The sequence below is a fragment of the Gracilinanus agilis genome, chromosome 3 (assembly GCF_016433145.1).
Source record: "Gracilinanus agilis isolate LMUSP501 chromosome 3, AgileGrace, whole genome shotgun sequence".
NCBI lineage: Eukaryota > Metazoa > Chordata > Mammalia > Didelphimorphia > Didelphidae > Gracilinanus > Gracilinanus agilis.
The window spans coordinates 130,971,242-130,988,340 of NC_058132.1; the positions used below are offsets into that span (position 1 = coordinate 130,971,242).

The following is a 17,099-nucleotide window of genomic DNA, read 5'->3' on the forward strand; positions in this document are numbered from 1 at the left end:
CAAGAAAGCCAAAAGACAGGCTTTGCTCTCAAACTCAGTCTACTGGATCAGGCAACAGGGAAATATCTATATACAAAAATGTTATATACAAGATAAAATGGAAATAATGAAAGTACGGAATATATTAAAGGAAAAGAATTCTAGTAGAAGGTGAAATTTTACCTAGTACTTAAAGGAAGTCAGGGAAGTCAAGAGGAGGAGATAGAGAATTCCATTCATTAGAGATGGCTAGGGAATATGCTCAGAATCCTGAGATAGAATGTCTTGCTAAGGAAATGCTAGGTTGGTAGCACTGAATCACAGAGGGCATAAGATGTAAGACTTGAAATGAGGTAGAAGAGACAGGTTATGAAGGACTTAAGAAGCCAGACAAAGGATTTTCTATTTCATTCTGGAGGTGTTAGTCACTGGAGTGGCTTTAATATACTTGCTGGGGTTGGGGAAGGAGAAGATATGTGAAATGGTCAAACTTACACTTTAGGATAAGGAAGAAAGATAGGCATGGGGATCAACCTGAAGCAGGCAAACAATTTAGCAGGCAGTTAAGGAAGGGATGAAATCAGAACTTTCAACAAGGCGATAGTAGTGTTAGAGGGAAGAAGAGAAGATGAAAAAGGTAGAATTAACAGGCCTTGGAAAAAGAATGGATATGAGGGATGACTGATAGTAACGAGTCAGGGATGGCAAGTAAGTTGCAAGTAAGTGGGACTTGGGAGGATGGTACTGCTATAGATGATAATAGAGAAGTTAGGAAGACAAGAAGGTTTGGGGAACAAAATTCAGTTTTGAACATCTGCTTAAGATGCCTACAGCATATCCAGTTTAAGATGTCCAAAAGGCAATTGGAGATAAGTCTGCACATCAGCAGAGGGGCTAGGATAGAGAGATTTGAGAATCAGCAGCAGGAAACATAACTGAATCCATGAGGCCTAATAATATCAACAAATAATAAAGAAGGAGAAATGAAGAGGCTTCAGAAGAAAGTCCTGTGAGACACCATTTTAGGAGGTATAATCATAGTTGAAGATCCAGCAAAAATAACTGAGAAGGAGTGGTCAGACAGAAAGGAAAAAAACCAGGAAAGAGAAACATTGTAAAAATCTATAGAAAAGAGGATATCAAGGAGAGAGTGAAAGACAGTGTCAAAAACTTCAGAGTTCAATAAGAATGAAGATTGAGAAAAGGTCACTAGATGTGCCAATTAAGAGATCACTGGTAACTTTGGAAAGATCCGTTTCAGTTGAATGAAGAAGAGAGTAAGAAGAAAGTAAGAAGAAAGACTGTTGAAGCATTTGCTGAAGATGTCCTTCCCAAGGAATTTTAATGATAAATTGAGGTGAGATATGGGATGATAGTCAGCAGGGATGGAAAGATTAAGTGAGCTCCTGGAAGATGGGAGAGAGCATGTTTATAGGCAATAAGGAAACAATCAGTAGACAGGATAAGTGAGAGAGTGAATATGATAGAGGAGATAATCTGCTGGAGAAGTCAAAATGCAAGGGGCTCCAGTGTTGAAAGAGACTCTCAAAGACCATCTAACTCACTCCTCAGATTTAAGGGGATTCAGATATTCAGGTGTATTCAGAGTATGTTGCTTTTAAAAAATATCTTAGTATGTTTTACTTAACCTAATTTTTTTAACATTTGAATAAGCCAATATTTATACTAAAAATAAAACATTTGAAACATTTTAAGTAAAGAGTAAAATAGTAATGTGTTATAATCTATGTGAATAAAAATGAGTATATAATAAAAGGCTAAAATAATTCTTTAAAAATGAGGAACAAGCACTTAGACTAATACACTCTGGCAAAGCCTAAATACATCTTTTTCTCCTATTAGGACACATTGTTGGGTACACAAATTGCTTGACATGCAGGAGAACACAAAGTACCAGTTGCAAGATTAGCTACAATTCTTAGATCAATGACTTGCATGTAATAAGACAATGCATCTCTGGACCTCAGCCGCTTCATCTGTAAAGCAGATGGTGAAACTTTGTCACACAGAACTACTATGAGGACAGCTCCTTAAAAATTTTAAAGAATCTCCAGAGCTTATATCAATACCTCACATACAGGCATTTAAAAAAATGTTTCCAAAACTGAAAAAACTGAGTAATTTATAAACATACATATGCTATGAATTTTAGTTTCATTTTTAAAATGTTTTTGATCTTAGAAACTCTAAGGCAATATAAAATATTATGAAATTTTCACTATTTCATAAATAACTAAAACTCATTAAGTCTGTAAGTTGTACATGAAAATCCTGTTTAAAACATAATATAGTTTTATATATTAGTCTATCTTCTTCAAAGAAATACCTTCTTTGAAGTATTCACCTCCTCTTTATTTCTTCAAGTTGATACAGTATTTTTAAACTTAAAATTCATTTTCCATACAGTGCTGCTATAAGTGGTTTGGTGGTTGGAGTTCTTTTTTGTTTGTTCTGATTTTTTTTTTAAACTCTCCTGGTGGCAGGTTTTCCTGAGTATGAGGATAGTTCTCTATCTGCTAAAATTCCTTGCTCTTTATAAGTTAGTCTCTATAAATGTACCCCATTTTATGGATATGGAAAGTAAAGTTCAGAAAAGTAAAATAATTTGCCTATGGTAACAACAGATTTTTCAGTTGATAAATAGCAGAGCTGAGATTAAAACCTACATCTCCTGATTTTAAGTTCAATGCTCTTTATACTAATACATGCAAGCCTAAATTTATTTTCTCTTAGACCAAAGAAACTCAAAATGGAAAAAGGAAAAAAAATCTTCTTTTTCTTCAATAAATGGAACTAGATTGAAAAAAAGTCCTCTAGAATATTACTTCTTGATAGAAAGCATGCCTTAGTGAGTAGAGGATTTTCCTTGTTGTTAGTAATATCTGGTTCCAATCTTGCCTCTGAAATATCTTGACTATATAACAGGGGCTAAAACAATTTGATCTTTCAATGCTATTAGGTAACTCTCAAAGATTCTATTGGCAAACATATATTCAAAGGGAAGTGAACAAAACCAGCAGAGGTGATGCCTAACTGCACTGCATCAGGAAATTTAGATTTTACACCAGTTATTGTAAACATGGAAATCACAGGTCCAGAGAAAAACAAAAGCCTTCAATCTTTAAAGCTAAAAAATACTATTTCAAAAAACAAAAATGAAAACTAAATATCATAAAACTTCATAATTTAAAATTTTAAAGTTATTAGTATTTTCATTTTGATGTTTTAAAGTGAGAAATTATGATTCATACCTTTGCAGGGGTATGTATCCAGATAGCTGGGTTGAAAAGTATGTGATCACAAAGCTGCTTCAGTAACGGTGCTCCATGAGATAAACCATCAAGATACTTTGCAAAGGACAAAAACTGTTCCAGAACAGCTCTGGTTATATGAACCCTAGATGACTAAAAAAATAAAATAAAACTCTCATTAGAATTAAGTTTCTTTTCAGAATATACAATGGAAAATGTTGGACATTGTAAAAGAATATGGTTTTGGTCATATATTAATATATTTGGATTTTCTTGTTTTCATAAGTCTTTAGGCACTGTAATAGGTTCTATTTAAAAAAAAATGGTCTGCTATTTAAAGTATTCTGTTCAGTTACAGAAGATGTTAGAATCCTAAAAGTTATTTTTGAGGTAGTTAATATCATAACTATTGCTAGAGATAATTTTGGCTAAATAAATTCATTATATTCATTAATACACTCAGCATCAGTTTAAAAACATGAAATAAGGAAGGCAAAAACATAATTGCATTTTCAGCCTAGAGAACAAAGTGGTGGAAAAATATTCTGTGACTAAAAGAGCCTTCCTAAATTTGGGTTTCTAAGATTAAGTTAACAGCAACAAACAAACAAACAAACAACTGAATAAATAAATAAACAAATAAATAAATGTGTGTGTGTGTGTGTGTGTGTGTGTATTTGAAAACATGGCTATAAGGAATAAGAAATAAGAGAAGTCAAAGACTTATAGACCATATAGAAGCAGAATGTCTATACAACAAATCATTTTGATTCAGTAAACATTTATGAAGTGCCTACTATGTGCAAGTACTGTGCTAAGTTCTGGGAATACAAAAAGGGAAAAAAGACAGTACCTGTTCTCATGGAACTTACAATATAACAGAAGAGAGATCATAAAAATAAATAGATACAAAGCCATACACAAAATAAATAGAAATGTGGGGAAGACTTCTCATAGGAGATAGGATTTTAGATGGGACAAAAAGGAAGCCAGGGAGGTCAATAGTCAGAGTGGAGGTTGGAGAACATTCCAGGCATGAAGGAAGTCAGAAAGAATGCCAAGACCAGAAAGAATGTCTTGTTCAGGGAATACCCAAGAGGCAGTGTCACTGAAGTGAAAAGTACATGTTTTGGAATAAGGGTTAAGAAGCCTGGAAAGGGAGGAGAGGTGTAGGTTAAGATAGAGTTTGAATGCCAAATGGAACATTCTGTATTTGCTCCTGGAGGCAATTGGAAGTCACATGAATTTATTAAGTTGGAGGGTAGCATAATCCAATCTGCATTTTAGACAAATCACTTTAGTGATAGATGTCCAGAATGGATTAGAATGTGGAGAGATTAGAGGCAGACAAACCCATCAGCAAATTATTTCATTAATCAAGCTGTGAGGTGTTGAGGGCTTGAACTAGATTTGGTAGCAGTGTCAAAAGAGAGAGAGACATACTCAGGGAGGATGGCAAAAGATAAATCAATAAGCCTTGATAAGAGCTAAATATCCGTGATGCAAAAGTAGGGGTCTGTGGAATTTAGGAGGAAAAATCAAGAATTCAGTTCTGGATATATTGAGTTTAAGATGTCTATAGGACATCCATTTCAAGATGTCTGAAAGGCAGTTAGAGAAGCAAGGTTGTAGATCAGCATAGGCAAGAGGGCAGGAAAGGTAGATTTGACAATCAGCAGTATAAAGATGACAATTATATCAAGAATACTTTCTTTGAGAAGGTAGACAATGCACCAAATAACATTTTTTAATGAAATTTACTATACTTTTAACAAATATGAAATATGTGTTAAATGATGTGTTCAACATTTCTGGATCCATGGCCTATGTGTCATCAACTTACTAAGGAAAAAAAATACAGGAGTAGTTCTACTAAACCTATGCAAACAATATGCTTATGCAGAAAAATGGGTAAAAAGGCAGATCTCAACAAATATACATCTTTTCTTAAGGAAGTTAATATAACTGAGAAGTATAGAAAGCACATCAGCCTGCAAATATTTTATCTTCTTAAAGACTACACAGATATGGAAGCAAGAGACAAAACAAATTTAGAATTTAAACTCTGGGCATTCAAAAGATTAAACTGAAAAAAGAAAAAAAAATAAGAAAAATATGTAAAGACTTTTTATGATGAACATGCTTTACTACATCAATGCCAGGAAAACCCAACAGACTTGGACCCTGAAGATCTGCATGAGAAAATAGAAATAGCACTTATTAATAAGGGAAGAACAGCTGACCAGAACCAAGTATGTTCATAGGAGACATATGCTAAAAGGCAACAAAAATGTGAGACTGTTGAGGAAGGGATAGATTATCAAAGTATCTGAAAGAAAGTAATAACAAATGCTTAGGAAAAAATCTGGACTCTTCCCTTTCCAAAAAAAAAAAAAAAAGACTAATAATACCTTGTAAACCATATATCCACTTTCCTGTCTTGGTCAAATTTTCATATGAATAATCTACACATTCATGCTTAAAGTAATAGAAAGGAACAAACAGGCTTCCACCAATGTTTATTAGTTTACAATTGGCTTCCTAAAGAAAAATAAAAGTAAAATATTGTCTTTACAAGTCACCTTCTATAGAAAGCCTTCCCTAATTCCTCTGAATTCCAAATCCCACTGCTTTCCCTCTAAATTACTTCCAATATGTCTTATAGATAGCTTTGTATACTTGGTTGCATGTTGTATCTCCCACTGGACTATAAGATCCTTGAGGATAAGGTCTGTCTTTTGCTTCTTAGCAGTGCTTAGCACAATGGTTGGCACATATTGGTATTTGATAATTATTTGCTGAAAGAATTATGGAATAAAGAAACCAAAGTCAACAGTGCCTACTGTGTGTCAGGTACAATACTAAACAGTAGGGGGCAGCTGGGTAGCTCAGTGGATCGAGAGCCAGACCTAGGGATGGACTAGGTTCAAATCTGGCCTCAGACACTTCCCAGCCGTGTGACCCTGGGCAAGTCACTTGACCCCCATTTCCTACCCTTACCACTCTTCTGCCTTGGAGTCAATAGACTCCAAGATGGAAGATAAGGGTTTAAAAAAGAAAAAGAAAAAAGAAAAAAATACTTAGCAGTAAAGATACAAAGAAAGGCAAAAAAAAGTCTCATTCTAATGGGGGAAATAAAAGGTAAATAGGTAGATATATAAAGGATTAGCTGCAGATAAATAATATCAGAAGACATTAAGATTAAAAAGGACTGGAAATGGCTTCTAAAAGACTGAAATTTTAGCTGGGATTTGAAAGTTGTTTTTCATTAATTTATTAATAAAAACAAGACTCTATAAAAGGCACTATTTAATAGAGTCACAGAATAAAGACATGCTCACAAAAGCATTTGCTATTTTCATATAGACTGTCAAACACAGAATATGAATATAAAGAGGATTTGCTATTAAAAAGTAAGGTCCCCATATATGCCTTTTTTCAAATGAGACCTGGGCTAGATTCAATTATATCCTTGAGCACTGCAAAGCTTCCTAGTGAAATCTGTGATCCCTCAATAAAGTTTGATCTATCTATCCACAGAGGTAAAATCAGTTAGATGAAGAATGCTTATTGTCCAAATTATGATAAGCAGATGGATGGACATTCAGTGTTGGTCCTCTGTGTATGTGTATAGGAGAGTGTCTATATGGACAGTAAGGAGCCTAGTCCAAAACGGAATAGGGGATAGTGGTCTGGATTGCCTTTGTGAAATAGCTCAGTACCCCAAATTCTCCCCAAAACAAAGGCCCATCTCTTTAATGTCAATAGTTTTCTGGTGGTTCTGTGTGACAGTAAGGCAAGGGAAATCAATCTCTGAAGAATTAAAACTGAATTAAAAATGGATGTAGGGCAATGGTTAAAAAGAAAAGATATTAGTACAATATTAACATTCTCATCTAGCAGTTCTTCCTCTGGACTGGGAAAAAAGAATTTTTTTTTTTGACTATAGAAGAAAAAGTAGGCGGTTAAGAATATGTTAAGAATAATGTTAAGAATTGTTAAGAATATGTTAAGAATAAATTAATAGGAATTTTTGACACAAAGATAAGTAGATGCATTATTTGATTCATCTTAAGTCACTGGATAATCCTCTTAAGTTGAGGAATAATGATAAAAGAAAACCCTAAAAATAGTCATAAATTAGAAGTATTTTTTTTTGTTTTGGGCTTTAAAATTTGCTTTGATACCTCTTTAAATTTATCTTTAGCTTTTCGTAAAGAGATTTGCTTTTGATAAATAAGGAAGGAGGAAAAGAGAAACAAAGTCAATCAGAAAGAAGATAATATGTCAAAATTCAAGATTGAAAAAATGTCTTTAACTATTGGAACCAAGAAAATGAAATTTAACAAGGAAAAAAATTTAAACTTAACATTTCTGTATTTAAAAACCAAATATACCAGAATGGGCTGGAACAGAAATGTCTTGACAGCAACTTATTAATTTTCAACTTTACAGTAGTTCACGAAAATAGACCATGTTTTTCTGAATTTCTCAGATGAATTTTTTTTTAAACATGCAAAACTATTCTATTATGTTCTAATACCAAAATTCTTTGGTCACTCCCCAGTCGTGAGGTAATTATTTTGTTTTTAGAACTATCTTACAGAGTAGAACTACAAACACTTTGCTATATATTAGGCCTTTCTTCTAACACAGACCTCCTTGGAGTACATGACCAATGATAGAATTAATGGTCCAAAGGATACAAACAAGTTTGGTGCCTTCTCACATAAATACAAATTGCTTTACAGAAAAGTTGAATCAATTCACATTTTCACTATCAATGTATTAGGGTTTGTATTTCCAAAACCTCTATTGCATCGACTACTTCCATCTTTTGCCAACATTTTCTCTTTGATGAGAATAAACATCAAAGTAGTTTGAATTTGCAGTTATCCATTTGTTTGTATTTTGGAACTGATGATTAATGATTTTGGCTGTGTTTAGCCTATAATTCTTTTTAAAACAATCTCTATGTATTGAGCACTGATCTGTTTGGGAACTGCTTTTTGTCTTATATCTTTAATTTCTTATATATTTTGGATGGCAAATTTTAATGCAAAGATTTTCCACACTATAAAAGTTATCCTCTTATATGATTTACATTAGTTATATTACTACAGTAGCTTTTAAATGTTACACATAAAAATTATCTATTTTATTTTCTAGTCTTTCTTCTGTCCTGCACTTCGGCTATGAATTCTTGAAAGATTCCTCTTTCTAAATTTCCCTATAATATTTTTTATGACAGAATACTTTTTACATCTGGATAGCTCATCCATTTAGAGTTTAACACAATTCACTGTATAAAACACTATAAAATACTAGTCCTTAGTCTATTTTCACAGGCAAATTGCCTTATAGTTTTCCAAGATCTTTTCTAACAGATTCCTTTCCCCACTGCTTGAACTACTTGGTTAATATACTTCAGGTGTTCATGATTACTTTTTCCACTGACCAAAATTTAATTATTTTCAAAGTAGATGACATTTGTTTTTTATTCTATTAACAAACATCTGTAAAACAATTACATAGTTTATTGATTTAAAGGAAATGAATAATAAAGTGTATTCATAAAATTAATAAAATAAATGAATTCATAAATGTTATTAAATAAATTGAATGAAGTATATTTTCCAGTACCACAAATGCCTTTAACTTTTCAAACTAATGCTCTTGAATGCTTTTAGTTTATTTCCCAAATCTTGAAAATCAGAGGTCATATCAATGTCCAATTGTTAGCTATTTTACCATTATATAGAAGCTAGGGTAATCTATTTACACACTATCAAAAATCAAAAATGAAGCTTACTACTATTTATTGTAGTTGTCTACAAAATTATATTACTGGCATAACACTTATTTCCAAAGCAAATAATAAATCAGTTCTTGACTTCTAGATCAAAACATGATTTACAAACTTCTTCAAAAGGGAGAAAGAATGAAAAAATTTAGAAAGTAAAAATAGGAAATTGGAAAAATACAAGTATGAGTAGTGGGGAAGCCAAGTAAATAATACACTATTAGTTGTATGACTTTGGAACAAAAGGATTATTTCCCAAAGCATCCTGACAGAAAAGGTGAGCAAGTGGTGTTCATCCAAATTAAGGTGCCCTGAAATAAAACTTTAGTACCATCTGATAAATTCTCAATTTATGATTCTATTTTCATCAACATAGTTACAGAAAAGACAATTCTTATACTTCCCTACTAGTATAGTAAATAAAGAATTGAAATAAATCATTTGCTAAATTAGGTAACACATGCAATCCCTGCTGGTTGTTTTTATGACTTCTTCAAGTTAGATAATCAATAACTGCTTTTACTCTGCAGAGCTATTTGTAAAATTGTCACATGAATACTTTCTCACCAAAGTAAAATTTAAATGATGATGCACTTATTACTAATACTTAAGAGTTATATACAAAGATTAGAACAAAAGGAAAACAGGAATGATAGAAAAACATGTAGCTTAATCCAAAAATTTAAGCATTAAGAATATATTAACACAACAATAATTTAGAGAACAAAGTATCTCTCAAATAGTGTCTACATCAAGAAAAAAAAAGGAAATTTCACAAATTTATAGCCTTTTAATTTGATTTTATAATCAAAAGTTCAGACAAAACTAAAATTTATTAATTTTGGATAGAATCTGAACAAAAATATGTTTTAAATACTAGTCAAAAGTTTTCTTAGGAAAATAATAGCACACTTTAAAGTGGAAAAAAATAACACTACATGAAACATGAGATAAAGTAAATAACCAAAAATTCTTTTGCGAATTAGATTTCTAAGATTCTCTTCCTCAAAAATTTTGAATAACTAAAATTCTAAGAGCATATAACTCTAAATCTATTTTATATTGCATAGCATGTAAAATATGTGACTCTGAAAAAAATATTTGCCTCTGGAAACAAGAGAATAGAAAAGCAATAATTAAGAATGTTTTGATTTCTATTATTTTTGAAGTACCAAGTAAAAACCATTACTTACCTTTTCAAGTAGGTAACCAATGACTAGAAAGCCTTTTCCACCCAGCATCTGTTCTTGCATGGCCACTGAACTCTTCAGCAATTCAACGAGGAATGCCAAAAGAGTCGCACTGTATACAAAGTATAGATAGTTATATAGATAATGAACAAAATTGGATTATAAGAAGATTTCTATTGATATTATTGTTTAATTAAAGAAAAGATGACAAAAGAACATTTAAATCCAAGATAAAGTTTATTTTCTAAAGAATTTTTTCATGTTACCTTTCATTAAAGGCAAATATGAAAAAATTATGATTCCATTCTTTAAATTTCTGTCACAAATTTATTTTATACTAGATTCTGCTTGAATGTCATAATGCCATGTTCCAAAAGTAGAACACAGGACTTTGACACAGACATACAATGTTTACACACACACACACCCACACACACACACACACACACACACACACACTATACTACCCTACAATAAGGTAATAGATGAGAGGTTAAACCACTTTATCAAAGGCAGCATATAAAGGCATCCTTTAAAATTATAAATACCAATGTGTTTAAAATATTTTTAAAAGACATGATTTTTAAGGAAAATCTTTATTTTCTCAAACTGGACACATTATTAAAACAGAGGTAGACTACATTATGTTATATGCATACACATACATATATCAGATATATGCATTCAATTTTTGCAATGGAAAAAGTTAAAGAATGAAATGAGTTATTTAAATGGAGATGTACAAACATGTATACTGAAAAATACATGTATTCATTAAATATCATCAAGAAACAAACTGCCAAATTAACCAGAAACTAAAAAATTTCAACAAGGATTGTTGACAGATAAATTCATTGGGATCAATTATGAGTATCCCAGTGCAGTTATATGTCAAAAATCTTAGCACTCTTACCACAAAATTATGAAAATCAGTAGATTTAAAAGAAAATATGACTAACATTTAGACAATATCCTATTTACCATGTTTTTAAATTTTCTATCGAATAATGCTGCTAAATTGATATACCCTATGTTTGAGTAAAAGAAACTAATTAAAGCAATTTGTAAATTAAATTTAAGTTAATATAGTTTAAAATTTTATGTTCCAGAATCAATATAAAACAACATTTAATTATAGGATAAGTGGTTGTAAGTTAACCAGAAACAAAACACGCTATTACTTTTACTCTATTGATGCTAAGCAAGAAAACTTTCCTGTTTCTATAGGGCTACCATAGAATACATTCTGTTAAATTTATGTTTCAATATTTAATCAAGATCAAAGACAGAACTATGCTTCAAGATAGAATTACTATCAAAATTAGAAAAATTATTAGAAAAGATAGGAAGGCTGATGATAATTTTAATATGGGTGAGATAAAAATACTATCCAAAAATCAAAGACTCCTATACCAGAAAATAAAGATATATGTATATATGTATATATATTTATATATATACATATATATATATACAAGAAAGCAAAAATATTAGCTGGCCCTAAAATATCAAACCACAAAAATTTGACTACTATACAATTTTGAAATCGAGTAATATTCTAGTAACTTTCTCCTTGAAAGCATTGCTAGACTTTTCCCAGACACAAATACTAAATATCAATTAAGATTTTTAAATGCCATTATACAGAAATCAAAACTAATAAAGGAATCACTTCATTTTAAATGAAACAAGGAAAAAGGCAAGGGCACTTTACAAGTGTTAGCTTCTTAAATACTACTGCACCTAACACTTCTGTCTGATTGTTTCTAAAGATCAAAGACAACTATAGAATGGAGACTGTATGATTTCCTAACCTCCTAACCTATGCATGAAACTCAGACAAATGTGAATTAGGAATTTCGGGGGTAGGAGGGTCAATATAGTTCCTAAAATTTAATAATTCCAAAAAGAAAGACAAGAAAAACCTCACAATGGTCCATCAAATAATTCAAAATACTATATTGGGTACTAGAGATACCTATCCTATGCAAAATCACTATAAAATTACAAGGATGTCATGGGTTTCCTCATTTTGTTTCATGACTCACTGTCTCTTCAAGCATCCAATAAATTAAATCTGATCTACAAACACCATGGACTTTTATCACAAAGGAAAAAGAGCCAATAATTTCTTTATCTCATCTCTAAATCTTAAAACTTAGCTAGCTGGAATTTTAAAGGACTTCAACATCAATTATGTCAGCAACTGAAAAAAAAATAAGAAATAAACAAAAAATTGCATTTACTAAATAAAATCTTTCAGAACTTATAGATGCATCCAGTGGACATATTAGCAATACCATATCATTTTAAAGAGCCTTCAAAATAGGTTAAAGTTGACATGGTGGGAATAAAAGTAATTAGATGGCCATCTTCCAAGAGGAACATTTTCAAACAGAATTTAACAAACTTACCAGTAACTAAAATGCATCGGTTTGCTGCAGGGCTCACATTAAACTTGCAAAATTCTGTGTACTGCCATACAAAATTTCTCTCCATTCTTGCCTATTTCCAACTCCCCTAGATACAAAGGCAAATATAAAGGATACTTCAGCCCATTCCTATACTCCTACATACCACTTCCTGTCTAGAACACATCAGGTCATCTACAAAGAAACTAAATTTATATACCAAATAACAAGCATCCATGTCAACCAGAACTAATAAAAGCAAATATAGCATTCTGTTGAAAAGTATAACAATATTTGGAACTAATTTTCAGTGATGTTTCATTTAACAAGCAAAAAGTTTATTAATCCTTATAGGATTGTTAAACTTTTCAACAGATAGCACTATACTCTAGTATATTCTTGAATAAAAAAAATAAATTCTACTTTAGGAGTGCCTTTTCATCTCATCTACCTCTTAAAGAATATGGATGGCATTGATAAACTAATACTAAAATTTTCCTTAAAATTAATGAATCCTAAAACCCTTAACAAATTGCAATTATATTATAAAAATAATTTCTATTGAATTTTAATTTTTTTAAAAGGAAGATTCTTTGGAAATAATCAAGATGACAAAGTGACAACCCCAACCCAAATTTTCCTGTTTATTGTCTCAGTCTATACCTTTCTAACCTATATTATTCATAGACACTATTATATGCCTAGCATACATGCAAAATAGTCAGAACATTTCATAACTATGTATAATACATTTTTCTATGTAATTAAATGTGAAGGTATATATTGAATCTACTAAAAACCTAATAAATATGGATTCTTTAATAGTTATTTAGAAATTTCTAATATAAAATTATTTTCTTGTTTAACATAATTATTGAGAAATTATTAATAAATTATACATATGGTAACTGAACTCTCAAAAGCCTTAGGAAGCATTTACTTTTTTTTCATTATATGAAAGAAAATGGTGAAAAACAATACACTTGGAAAACATTTTGACTTAAATATGAAGAATATATCAATGTTAGTAGTAATATGAAGAAAGTTGCTAAAGGGCAGAAAGTCTGTTTAACTTGTTTTGGGGGTTGCAATTGGCAAGTACTATAAAGAGAATATTTCAATAGATGCTTTCTAACTTTAAAATGGAGATCAACTCAGTAAGATGGATTCTGATGTTTATGATTCCTCCTTTTAAAAATTTTAGAAGCTTATAGTCATTTATGAATTCTTTAATTCAGAATGAAAAGTTTCAAATGGAATTCAAAGTTAACACTATAGGGAAAGGGAAGAGGAGAACACAGTAATATTTTACTTTGGTTCATGCAGAAAATCCCAATTCTATGAAGATTCAATTAACTTTAGTATTAATAAATGCTTTAGAAAACTGCTTGATGCTGAAAAAAATATTCTACTACCCTTGGATGTAACAATGAGGTGATATGAGGAGTGATCTGCTGCCCTCTATTCTACTCCCCATCATGAGCAAAACTCTTCTTAAGTAATGATGATACCAGCAACAAGAAAAAATCAGCATGAAGGGCATCTAAGATAATTCTTCCCTAATTACTAAAACATTCTTTACAAAGTTGGCAAAATGTAATTCTTTGACAGTTCAATAATTAAAAGAATGATTGAAAACAAGTATAAATAACCTTGGTTATATGCAGTCCTTCCCAGTTTGGGATGAATACATCTCAGAGGACAATACAGAATATGATTATCTTAAAGCAATTCACTGCCAGAGGAAATCCTTAATATATTTGTTCTTACTTTCCTTTATAAAGACATGCTAGTGATCCTTACAAGGAGAGATTATATCTTGTTCTTTGAATCCCCTGCACTAAGCAAAGAGCCTCCCATATATATTCTTAGAGACTTAGTAAGTTAGGGTCAAATTCAAATAGAAAGAGATCCCTGCTAATCTTTATCTTGGCTTTGAAAATCACAAATTAACATTATATTGTATTTTTAATTTCAAAAAATTTTCTAATAATATTTTACTCTGTTGCAGGCCCACTTAGTAGTTTAGCAAGTACTAAGTTTGTCATCTTGGCTCTATACCTTTCATCAGCTATGAGACCTCTTTTCAGTCATGTTAATCTACAATTTTAAAGATTATTGACTTGCACTTTTTTTATTCCAAATAGATACTGAACAGAATCTAGGGTTCAGTATATCTCTGACCAGAATGGTAACAGGTTATCTACAAAGGGATATTGCATAATTTGGGCACTGCCAAAACTGACCGACAAAATCAAAATCTATACAATCTTGATGTTAATGATGTATGATTGGAGTTCTTTTTGCATTTGACAAAAACAGTTACTGATGTACAATCAGAATAGTTAATATTCAAAATATATATGTCAGCTACATTGACATATAAAAATCACCTGTTCTAACATAAAGAGATCTTGGATTTTTTTAAATGATTCCAATGGTTTTTAGAATTATAGGATCATAGATAGGTGGCATAGTAGGGACTCAAAAAGACTTCTCTTCCTGAGTTCAAATGAGGTATCACACACTTACTAGCTTTGTGCCATGGGAAAGTTACTTAACTCAGTTTGCCTCAGTTTCCTCATCTGTAAAATGAGCTAGAGAAGGAAATGGCAGATCACTTTAATCTTTGCCAAAAAAAAAAATGATGTCACAAACAGTCAAATGTGACTGAAAACAACTGAAGACAGTATTAGATCTAGAAGGGATTTTACAGATCATTTATTCAACCCTTTCATTTGAAAGGCTCATGGCTAGAGGAAAGTGACTTACTCAAAGTAACTCTGATTGGAAATAAAAAGTCTGGTATGGAAACCCAGGTTCTATGATTCCAAATTTGGCATTCATTTCATTATTCCACAATCTGGAAGATCCAATTGAGCTGCAAGTTTTACCTATAACCCCTATAACATTATATTCAAAGGCAAGCCTAGAATTCAACTCTGAATGATTGACCATGGATTAAGCAAGAAGTCCATGTTCAAGGGAATTTTTTGGTGACATGTTAGGAATCCTAGACTCACAGAATGATAGTAGTATAGATAACTCAGAAAACCCATACTAAAGTATAGGAGTTTCCAATCTGCATCAGTAAAGAATATTAACATCAATGAATCACAGCTCACTAAAGTATATGTTATACACAAGAGTTTCCATTTGGAGATATTCTGCCCCAGAGAGCCTAAGAGCAACAATTATTTCTTACTCTTTTGCTTCCCTCTACCCAAACCTAAATACTCTTTCCTTCATCACATATCAGGAAATGTATGAAATCTAGTTAAATTAAACCCACACTAATGATAAATTATTCATATCACACTCTCTTAATCCTTTGAGCAATATTTCTTATTAATCCAATTTGCTAATTAGGAAAATTTGGAGGGCTATTTGGTGGTTGTGCATAAATAACTAACAAAGCTTAAAGATCTGCCTACTCGACTTATATACTTAAAGAAAGGAGAAAAAATGTGCAGGCCTTAGTACCTTTCCTCTAATAGGCAGCCCAGGCCTCAACCTCTAGAAATTATTTCAGTATGAAAGAAGAAGCAGAATGAATGTCTGACTAGTTAAAAACTACAACTATTATTTTCCCATCTGTCTACTCAAATTTTTTCACTAACAGGAAGAGTCGCCGATTTATTTTTATTTTTTCACCAATTCTAGTCTGGAGTCTAAACAGCATTTAGCAAACAACTGCTAACCATGAGGATAAGAGAAGTTTCCTCAGAAGAGAAAAGAATATTGTCCTTAAATATGGCCCTTAGGACCTCAGTGATTGACCTGTCTTGGTATTAACGCCTGCCTCAGCTGTATATTTCATCTTATGGCTTCCAAAATGGCCAGACTATAGTTAATACTTTCTAACAAGTGGGGAGAAGGAGTTGAACCTAGCCACCAGTAAATGGTTTCTCCTATACTGTGAAACCTGGGCTCTTCTGAGAAACCTCAAGATGGTATACTGCTCTATAAAGCTACCATATCATTGTAAATAAATAACTCGGGATATGCTCTCTAAATTCTAGTTTCTCAAGCAATCTATATTTTATCTCCAGGACTAGTTCCCTATCTGTTCCTTCCTTTTCCTGGAAAATAAAAGGTAAATGATTTACCAAATTAAACTGTTTACCAAAATAACAACTCTTATTAAAGCCATCTCCAATCATAGGCCCATAGTGGGAACCCCAAACTACGGGGAGTAAAGGAAAGTAACCATACTATCTTGGCTGTGTTAATGATCCCAACACATAAAACAATGTATTTGGGCCCTTCATCCACCCTGAATGCCTAAGAATAATGATAAGGAGAATGCATATTATAAGTGACAGATCATTCATATTGTAATAAATAAAGTAAATAACAATTTTGTATATTCTACTATAAAAAATTTTTTTTGTAGTTTCCTTCAATAAAAATGAAATTCAGTAAGAATCTATTCAGTATGTCT

The 17,099-nt window shown here is 31.6% G+C and overlaps 1 protein-coding gene across 1 annotated transcript in view; it reads right to left on the bottom strand.

Moving 5' to 3' along the window:
* NBEA (neurobeachin) overlaps positions 1-17,099 on the bottom strand; it is an 800,789-nt gene that overhangs the window by 611,761 nt on the left and 171,929 nt on the right. The window contains exons 11-12 of the mRNA XM_044668958.1: positions 10,248-10,356; positions 3,252-3,404 (exon numbers count right to left, since the gene is read on the bottom strand). Coding sequence (XP_044524893.1) covers positions 3,252-3,404; positions 10,248-10,356 — 262 coding nt within the window. The remainder of the gene's footprint in view (positions 1-3,251; positions 3,405-10,247; positions 10,357-17,099) is intronic.